The 10,278-nt window shown below is 41.7% G+C and overlaps 1 protein-coding gene across 1 annotated transcript; it reads right to left on the reverse strand.

Annotated features, from left to right (window-relative positions):
- Nucleotides 1-2,447: 2,447 nt before the first annotated feature.
- LOC110950913 (intermediate filament protein ON3-like) lies at nt 2,448-7,661 on the reverse strand. Its single transcript, XM_022193766.2, has 9 exons — nt 7,040-7,661; nt 4,977-5,185; nt 4,832-4,892; nt 4,611-4,706; nt 4,324-4,488; nt 4,110-4,235; nt 3,766-3,986; nt 3,570-3,655; nt 2,448-3,405 (listed from the first exon to the last, which is right to left on the reverse strand). The coding sequence occupies exons 1-9, from the start codon at nt 7,544-7,546 to the stop codon at nt 3,215-3,217; spliced, it is 1,662 nt and encodes a 553-aa protein (XP_022049458.2). The 5' UTR covers nt 7,547-7,661; the 3' UTR covers nt 2,448-3,214.
- Between the last annotated feature and the right edge of the window lie 2,617 nt (nt 7,662-10,278).

Raw genomic sequence — 10,278 nt, forward strand, 5'->3', positions numbered from 1 at the left:
TGTTGTGTGTGAAGACGATTTGAAGAGCAGTGGCCATTTTTGGCTCCTCAGTAAATGCAAAAACTATGATGTCATATGGTCATGTTACATCGTGATCAGAGTCAGACATTAGTAGAAGCAGCACTGTCAAATTCACAGCTCATTTTTTAGCAGCGCTCTTTGTTCTGTTCATTCTGAAAGGACAGCTATGTGTAGAATCTGTCGGTCACAAATTGAATTGAGACTTAACAGCTTGTTCACTTCTGACTTGATTTCCATGACGTGCAGTGCTGTCTATTCATGGTCCCCTGCTGATGTCTGTAGTGCCACCATGACTGTGGGGTTTGTGGTTTTTAACAAGTGAAGGGATTGCCATGAATTTTGGTTCAGACATTTTTGTTCCCCTCAGAATAACGTGTTGTGTGGATCTTCCAAAAAGCCAAACAACGTAGCTCATGGTACTCAAGGTTAGTTTCCTGGTCAGCTGAACTTGCAGATCCCAAACAATGCACCATTTAATAGCAATTGATAAGAGCCTTTGATTTTGTTAGAATTTCTTTCAAATGCACAATGGATAGAAGGCTTCCCCAAACTGGATGGAGCAATATATGTTTCAATAAAATGTACATTAATTGCTTTTTTTTTCTACCTCTCAATTGTTTTTCTAACCGGATTCATTATTCCATATGGTTTGCTTCCTTCAATAGCACGATATCTTTTTTTTGGTAATTATTAATCTGCCAAGGAACGCTTGGCAAAAACTATTGCAGAGAAGAGTGGGCTAAAATTCCTCCATAGTGATGTAAAAGACTGATTACAAACTGTCACAAACATTTAACTGCATTTGTTGCGGACCAAACAGTTATTAGGTTTAGGGGACAGTTACTTTTTCTCAGAGCTGATACAGGTTTTCAATAAATCTGTAATATATCATCATTTAAAAACTGCATTTTGTGTTTTGTGGGCTAACTATGAATATTAAATAAACATGAATACAAGTTTGAAGATCTGGAACACTCAAGTGTGACAAATATGCAAAAACTGAAGACATCAGGATGGGGGCAAATACTTTTTCACAGCACTGTAAGTGTCCTGCTGTCTTATAATGACTGCATGGACTTAATTAATGGAAAGGAGACATATTTCAGACAGAACAAAGCAACTGTAAATAACAGGTACTGTGAGAATCAGCGGACTGCAGTTTTTACTGACGTTCCCACTTCAAACCCAAACTGTTATGCAGTTAACACAAGCGTTTCTAATGTCACACTCTGTCACCACTCTGACATTCTTCCAGCTTTCTTGTTATACATTTCTGCACAGGCATGTTGCATTCACCTCTTCTTAGTCATACTATTGGCAGACCTGCTTCTATTGATTTGCCAAAGGTGTGTGTCATATCTACAATAGTCACAGTGCTTGCCAAAATGTCAAATGCCAATTTCTAAAGTTTTTCAGCCAAGTTTTCTCTCTGTCGCTGTAGTATCTCTATATGTGGATATGCATCAGCTGCTCCATCTCCATTGTCTGCATCTATCTTTTGATGCCTGATACTCAATACCACAGGATTTTCTTTTTTTTGCGCACAGTCATGTTATGTGGTGCAAAACCTTTTTTGTTGATCACTCAGGGCCACTAAGGTCCGCTGAATTTGTTCTGCCATGAGTGCACTGGATTGACCCTAGGTGCCAACCTTCAAAATAAAACCTGCTGACATCTGAAATGAAAAGCCTTATTTTGATCAGATCTTTCTGAAATTGATGCCCATTGCTTCAAAAATAGAATTTTCTGCTGACATCACTTAAAATTGCTTTTATGTCTTATGTTTTCCTGAGTACAATAAAATCAATAGTAATAAACACTTATTACAGACTCGGTCTGTGTCTGCTGTCTGAATGTGACATCGTCATGTGACCTCGTACATTTGCCTTTAATGACATTGTCTGACAACACGGCTTGGAAGATACTCAAAACAGCTCTGGTTCATTCAGTTTGCTTCTGCTTAACACTGCACCTCTTTGGGTCCTCAACTATACACCTGCTAAGTTTAAAGTGGATCAGATAAAGTGGATCAGATTCTGTGCGTTCTGCTGAGTCCCTTTCTACTTTTAAGAGACAATTGAAGACTCAATTGTTCAGAGAACACCTAGGCACTTAATCTGACTCCACCTTAGGGGTAGAATAAGTCAGGTGGTCCAAACCCCAGCACTTATTTAGCGCTGACAAAGTATAAAAAAAGGGGGGGGGGGGGTTGGCAATTTCTTCTGCAACTTGATGGCAACACCTTTGACACCTTTGACCAATCACACTTGAAGCACTTTTTGCACTTACTACAGGTCTTTCCTTATGTCTGAACTCTTGCTTGTGTTGTACATCGCTTTGGACAAAAGCGTCTGCTAAATGAAATTGTAGACTTCTAGATAAATGGTTGCCGAGAAATGCAAAGAAAACACACACAGACACAAACATACAGAGATTCTTGGATTTATTGGTGAGATGGTTTGTTGGTACAATTTCACAATAAATCTGGTTGTCCCAGTCAGCCTTATCAGTGTTTTTTTTTTCATTTTTTTTGTCAGAGTGAAAATGAAAACAAAGCATGATCAAACACCTTTATGTACTGTAATGGAGAACTCATTTTCCAGAACAGGAGAACAAAAGGAGGATCCCAAAAGTCAGATATGAAAGTGTTACATACAGACTGCTTTTGATGATGTTAAAGTGCACAACATAATGACCGATCTGGCACAACAGAGGAGGCACTGTGGGCTATGCTTGATGAATTAAAGACTAAGCACAACATCAACTCCTCCTTCTGTGTAAACTAAGAACTGTTGCTATCATTTTGTGTGCACTGGTCGTTGCTTCTTAAGGACTCTCTGTCATGAAACTACAAGTATTATCTTGTCTACACAACAGCACATCCAGCAACCAAAAGACAGCCAGGCTGACTGAACATAGGAGAGCAGGACTGCCTCATATCTCTGCTGCTCGCAACAATAGCTCTGCCTTTACTTGTATTCAGATGTAATGTCTGCCCTTCTATAGGTGTGTTGTGCCAAAAAAAACAACCAAAAAACTGTTCCATTAGATGGACCAGCTGTAAATGGTGCAATGTGTGGCTGAGACTGCTTTGTGTCTGCAGGAAGAGGGGTAGTGGGTTTTTATGGAAGCTTCCATGAATGGGAGAGTAAAATGAGAGAAGGAGAAAAATGGAGAGAAAGGACTGCTGCATTTAGTAACGGGTGGAGAACACTCTTGTGCTCTTGCTGGAGCTGACATTGACGCCGCCGACGCCGCCACCCGTGATCAAGCTGCCGGCGCTGTAGCCGCCGCTGCTGCCGCCACCCACGATCATGCTGTTGCTGAAGCCGCCACCAGCGGCCGCGCCGCCGCCATAGCCGCCATAGCCGCCATAGCCGCCGCCTGTACATGGTGATAAGAAAACACATATTTAGAAGAGATGCTCGAAGTCTGAATTTTCTCACAGCAAATGTTCTGTTTTTAAAACTTTAAAAACCAAACTGAAGTCTGACTTATTGCCTTATCATTTAAATTCTGAAACTGTAAAGAAACATGTTGATAAATACCGTAACCGCCGCCACCACCACCGCCGCTGCTGCTGCTGCTTGAGGACTGTACATGGATGATTGCATTTCCACTGCCACCAGAAATTCTACAAAAACATACAGAAATCAACAAATCAGCTACTGATACCTACTGCATTATGGAAAGTGCACTGTAAGTTTTTGGAGTTTCATAAGATGAAAGTAGCTCATCTTTTACCTGCTCTCCTCTCCTTCCAGAAGCTTCTTGTATGTGGCGATCTCAATGTCCAGAGCCAGCTTGACGTTCATGAGCTCTTGGTACTCGCGGACCTGGCGGGCCATGTCCTGCTTGGCTCTCTGCAGGGCTTCTTCCAGGTCCCTGATGCGGGCCTTGGCGTCCTTCACTGCCAGCTCACCGCGCTCCTCAGCCTCAGCGATCTGGGCCTCCAGGTTGGAGCGCTAGAAGATTGGATAAGCAGAAGAAAGAGTCAGATGCAGCATTTTTAATTTTAAAAAAGCTCTCTTTGCTGTCTTTTTAATGTATATTGAAGAAAGAAAAAGGTATGCATAAGCTTCTGTTACCTGTCCCTTGACTGCTTCAATCTCATTTTGGAACCTGCTAATCAAACGGTTAAGCTCAGCAATCTCACTCTTGGTGTTACGAAGGTCGTCTCCGGCTGAAGTAGCACTGGTCTGCATCTCCTGGAACTAAAGGAGAAAAAATAAAACTCACTGTTATTCCAGATTCTACAGACCTCTTTGTTTTAATTTGGCATTGCAGACTCTCTCTACTTACCTTCTGCTGATACCAACTCTCTGCCTCAGCACGGGATCTGTTGGCGATGTCCTCATACTGAGCCCTGACTTCTGCCACAATGGCGTCCATGTCCAGGTTGCGGCTGTTGTCCATCTCCACAATGACTGAGGTGTCCTTGATCTGTCCTTGAAGCTCACGCAGTTCCTGCATTGTAAAATACAGATTTTTTTTTTTTAAATGTATCGAAAAGATTGAAAAGAGAGTACAGGTATCTATTTCTGTTCTTTGTCTGTGCCCAGCAGTAGCATTCAAGTGCATATTCTTACCGCATCATAGACAGCTCTGAGGAAGTTGATCTCATCCTGAAGGGCATCAACCTTGGCCTCCAGCTCAATTTTGTTCATGTAGGCACCATCTACATCCTGTAAGAGAAGAAGAAAGTGGTTTGCGCTGGCGATGGGCGATGGTGGAAACAATAACTCATGCATCAACTGTCGTTCATAACATGGCAGAGTGAAGGGCTTGATAATTGCAGCTTCACTTTTACCTTCTTCAGGAGCACAAACTCATTTTCGACAGCGGCTCTCTTGTTGATTTCATCTTCATACCTGAGACAAGGAGTAGAAAAATGAGCTGATGGAAAATAACTGGTCAGCTGTTGTGTTTATTTGACATGGCACGCTTGAACTCACTTGGTCTTGAAGTCCTCCACCAGGCCCTGCATGTTCTTCAGCTCTCCCTCCAGCTTGATCTTCTCATTGCCGAGCCCATCAAGCTGTCTGCGGAGGTTGGCGATGTAGGCCTCGAACATTCCGTCAATGTTGGAGCGGGTGGTGGTCTGTTCCTGCAGCAAGCTCCACTTGGTCTCCAGCATTTTGTTCTGCTGCTCCAGGAAGCGGACCTAAACGATAAAATCATAGGCCAAGGTTAGATCTGCTGTCACTCGGGAGGATGTAGGATTTTGAATATGATTGAATATAATATTACTCAGATGGTTAACTGTGCATCATTTCTACTACACTAAAATTGATTTATGGCTAAAGATTTGTGCAACTGGAAAAATCTAATTTCAATTTATTACTTTTGCAAAAGTACAAATAAAAAAGACAAATATGATGCTGACAGTTGTCAGATTAGGCATGCTCGCCCCGATGAAACAAAATTTGTGTGTGTGTGTGTGTGTGTGTGTGTGTGTGTGTGTGTGTCTGTGTGTCTGTGTGTCTGTCTGTTTGTATTTTTAAATTATTTTCCTCAGGTGATCAAGCTGGCTACACCTATATGTGACTTTCCCACACACAAATGAAATGTATGCAAAATTTTGCCAGGTCCAATGTGGAGACTCTGCGAAGTACTTGTTCAAATGAGATCATTAAGAGAGAGCAATTGACATAATTCTGAACAATATGTTTTAACACTTGTTTCCAAGAGATAGAGGATAGAGCGCTTTGCCATCTGGGTTTGAAGGTGGGGCCAAACAGTCCATCTTTGGGTGTGTGCTTTTGTTTCAAGGTAAGGCAAGTTGTACAGAGCCACACCTCAGCCCAGCCCCTCCCTAACCACCTGACAGTAGTGCTCCCTCGCCTCCAGGATGCATACCTTCACTGAGTGAACTTGCATGTCTCAGCCCAGTAATTAATGCAAAATGCCTCAGGTGTTACCTGACATGTTGACTGAGTGACATTGCTTTAAAGATACCATATTTGTGCAGGAATTCTGTTTATTGGATATATCTAAATAAAATGTTCATTAAACATCCCATGCATCCTTTCCCTTACTGCTACTTCTAAAACGTTTGTAGTTAATGCTTTATTGCAAATGATTTCATTTTAGATGATCAAATAGCAAGATATCTGAATGGTATTAGTTGAGTTCCTTTGTGTAAAGACATATTAGGTGTGGTTATGTACACTCTGCAGAAAACGCAAACTGAGCATTTTCTCATGCAGGGTGTGTCATTTCTGCCTGAGAGAAACAGTCTTCCATCTGCATTACATACCTCAAAAGTGTGAATTGGTGAGTTTAAAAAAATGCACTTAATGTGTCTTCCCTCATCACATGGAGTGAATACAAACTTAATGCAAAGACTCTGCACATTACCTTAACTTTGATTTGTAAAGCAAAATTTAGGTATAATGCAATCTATTGCATAGAGCTACAATTGAGCCCACTTTCTACAGGACCACTGACAGCTAGTGAGTCCTTGCAGCCATGGGAACAGGTGATAACCTGATCCTTTCTTCATGTCACACTGAAAGCCACCAGTCACTGGATATGACCACTCTAGTGTTTCCTGCCTCTCACTCTACCGAGAGACAGCTGGCAAGAGGCCAGCTACGGCCAAAAAGAAATGAATGAAGCAGAGGTCTACTTTCAATGTCTGTATAGCAGATGCACAGTGTTGCTTTAAGAAGCCTGTTTGAGATGACAATTGATCCAACCATATTCATATTAACTTGTGTTGTGCTTAATCAAAATGAATTAGCTACAGAAAGCCCTGGCTGTTCCTGTGAAATATTTAATGAGCTCAGGTGACCCTTTAGAGAAAGTCCGCTGCAGCACCTGTTTCTAAATATTCAGCTTCTTTAGTTTCATATCAAACACTATTCTTTGACCAGATTACTGACAGCCCATGCCATGTAAAGGCCAATGCCAATCCAGATTTTTAACATTCTTTACAAATAGTGCGAGGCAAAAAAAAAAAAAAAAAAAGCGAAACAGAAGCTACTCCTGCAACTGACAGAATAGGGCAACTTACCTTGTCGATGAAGCTGGCGAAGCGGTTGTTCAGAGTCTTGATCTGCTCTTTCTCCTGGGTGCGGACAGTCTGAATGGTGGGGTCAATGTCAAGGGCCACAGGGGCCAGCAGGCTCTGGTTGATTGAGACGGCTTGGATGGTAGGTGGCATACCACCACCACCAAAACCGACGGTACCAAAACCAGCACCCATACTACTCATACCACCATAACCACCCATAACACCCATACCACCATAACCGCCACCAACAGCAGCTCCGCCAGCATAAACAGCTCTGCCACCACCAATACCACCAAGACTGTATTGCGACATACTGAAACTAGAATTACCAGTACCACCACCGGCACCAAAGACTGAGCTGGACATCCTCTGGCCACTGGATCCTAACTGGAGAGATCTTGCATAATTTCTTTGTCCACTTGTTCCTCCACCAGCACGTATGGCGCCACCAAGGCTACCACGACCACTGCTGGAGATAGTGGTTGTCTTTTTCATGCTGAAAGACATGACTGGTTTCTTCTAAAAGGAAGGATTCACAGAGAAAAAGGGGAAGAAAAGACAGAGGTTTGGCAGAGCAGTGGAGCACACAAAGAGGAGAGTCAAATCCCTCTAAGTATCTTCTCTCTGTCCGTGGAGGACTTTTATCTGCCTCCAATGGGGGGAGGTCCCGATAAGCTCAACCTCCTCTGCACCTCCCCTCAACCCTCCTCCAATTACCTGTATCCTGGAGGGTGCACTTGCAGGCAGACAGATCAGCTTGGAGCAGCTCAGCCTGTTAGACGGGTAACAGTGCCACCCTTGTAAAGTGATCCAGGCTCGACACACCGAGATGCTCGCAGAGGAATGGCGTCGGAGCCAAGGGGGAGAGGGGAGGAAAGACATTTTGGCAAAGACTAGTTTGCTTGATTAGCTGGGGGCTTTCTGAGAGGTGTGGGATGATGGGGTGTGAAGCCACACACTTAGTGATTCACCTTTTTCTGCTTTTTCTCCTATTTTATGACAAAATATCGAAACTTTAGTGGTTCGACTAAAGTTCATATTGCAAACGGCATTCTGACTATTAAAGTTGCCTGTGCATGTGTCTTAATATATGCATGTAAATACAGTAGATTCATAAATTACTATTCAAACTTCACAACAATGAAATTTCTCGTATGTTTTTTAATTGAGGTTATATCTGACTGATCACAATTATTATAAAATAAAATATTGTAACTGATACTTTTGTAACCATAGGACCAAACATTCACAGAAAAAAATAGAAAAAAAAATGCACTGCAGAGTCTAATAATGTTGATATTTGGAATATTTATAATTTTTCTCAATGGATAATCTGCAGAACACACCACTAGCAGTGATGCGGGAGACGATGCTGTTGAAATGTTATATGTATTTATATTTTTTCAGTGCTTTTCATGAGCATCCATGTTTCACTTCCCATTACATCACGTTGGGTAAATCTCAGAGACAGATTTACAGAGCGGTGATAAAATAAATGAAAAACTATCAAAAAAGTGACTTTTCTCTCTGAGGTCAAACAGTGGACTTAAACCACGGCAGCAAAATGATTCCAACAGCATAACAGAGCCACCAGGTGAAGTCGACCCAAAACCAACTGCATGACTAAATACCATTAGGGATGAGTGAAACATACCTTTATGTGTCAGCTGGGTGAACTGACCATTGAACATGGCATGCAACAGAATCAGTGGTAGGGCAGAGGCATGTAACCATATACCCAGCTGTTGATACCTGAGATGAATAGCAATCACATTCTTAAAGGATAGTGAGGATACAGCGGTGTATAGAGAATGGATGGATTCTTAAAGGAGATGGGAATATCTGTGGCAGAGAACAGAACATGAAGGGTTAAGGTTAGGGTTTCGGATTTAGGTTTAGCCCAATGGAAGCAAGCTAGGTGACTGTAATCTGGGACTGGATATTAGCTTCAGGTAGTTAGTGGTAGCAATTGGACAATGAGGAAAAGAGTGAAATATTAAACAGAAAAAAAGGAACTAGCCTAAAGAGTAAAAATTGGAGTTTTAACTTCATTGCTGATTAAACTATAAAAGCAATTTTAGGGTGGTAGTGGGTCAGTGGTTATGGGCCACTGGTCAGAAGTTTAGGGGTTCTCTGGCATCACCAAGCTGCCACAGTGGGCCCTTTAAAAGCAAAGCCCTAAATCCTGTCAGCTCCTAGGGGGGCCATCATGAGGCTCAGTCTGCCTTCTGAGCCCTCCTTCATAAAAGCTGGGATATGCAAAAGCTGCATTACAATGACAGTGTCAAATGACAATAAAGTTTAATCTTAATCTTTAGATAGAGCAACAGCATAAAGAGAGTGCTTGAGAAGAAGAATCTGGTTTTGCAGGAGGTTCCCTTCAAGCACCAGGGTACTTAGCCACTGCTCAAAATGTGATAGCTACACATAGACTTAAGCTTGTGCAGTCATTATTGTTATACAGTGATGGATATTTCAAGGAAAACACAAACATGACTACAAAAATTCAAATAACATCAGTTTGAAGTGAAATCCACGACATGCAGCAGAAAAGTAAACTGACCTAAGGATAAACAGGTAAAGAAATACACTAAGACTTAAGTGTTGAATTCCACACTTTATTAAATCCACCACCGTTTCTATACTGTATAAGTCCAGGCCTGCAGCTTGTAGATGCTCAAGGGCACTTTACATGCTAGCTTCAATACTCATAGCACTCTATTTTAAGTGTTCATTCTGATGATCAAGGTTTAGTTAATGTTACCATTTTCTTTTTTGAAAATATAACTTTCACGTGATAAATATTTATTGCACTGGTGTAAACACATGTACTTTAAAAGATGATTTATGATTTGAATTTTTATTGATTTAAGGTCAGCTTGCATAAGAACATCAAGAGTTAAAGGCATTGCGCATCATCTCCTGACAGAACTGGAACTGTTGGTACCTGTTGAAAGCTGTCTTACCCTTTCTAGTATAGGTGTTGGCTGCAGACGCTGTACTGTAGTAGAACCTGAATGAGCCTTAGGCCACAACTGGGCCACACCCCAAATAAAAATACCAGTGCTTCACTCTCACTCTCAACATTCTCTTGTCAAAGACTTGTGTTCATGTGCAACACACTGCACATTCATGCATCTGTGTATGAGTAAGACAAGTGGGGAAAAACATGTCAGAAAATATGTTCACGTTTACTCTTAACATTGCTTTAGCGGCAACAGTTGATTTCATCAACTTCA

Source organism: Acanthochromis polyacanthus, chromosome 6 (genome assembly GCF_021347895.1).
Source record: "Acanthochromis polyacanthus isolate Apoly-LR-REF ecotype Palm Island chromosome 6, KAUST_Apoly_ChrSc, whole genome shotgun sequence".
Taxonomy (NCBI): domain Eukaryota; kingdom Metazoa; phylum Chordata; class Actinopteri; family Pomacentridae; genus Acanthochromis; species Acanthochromis polyacanthus.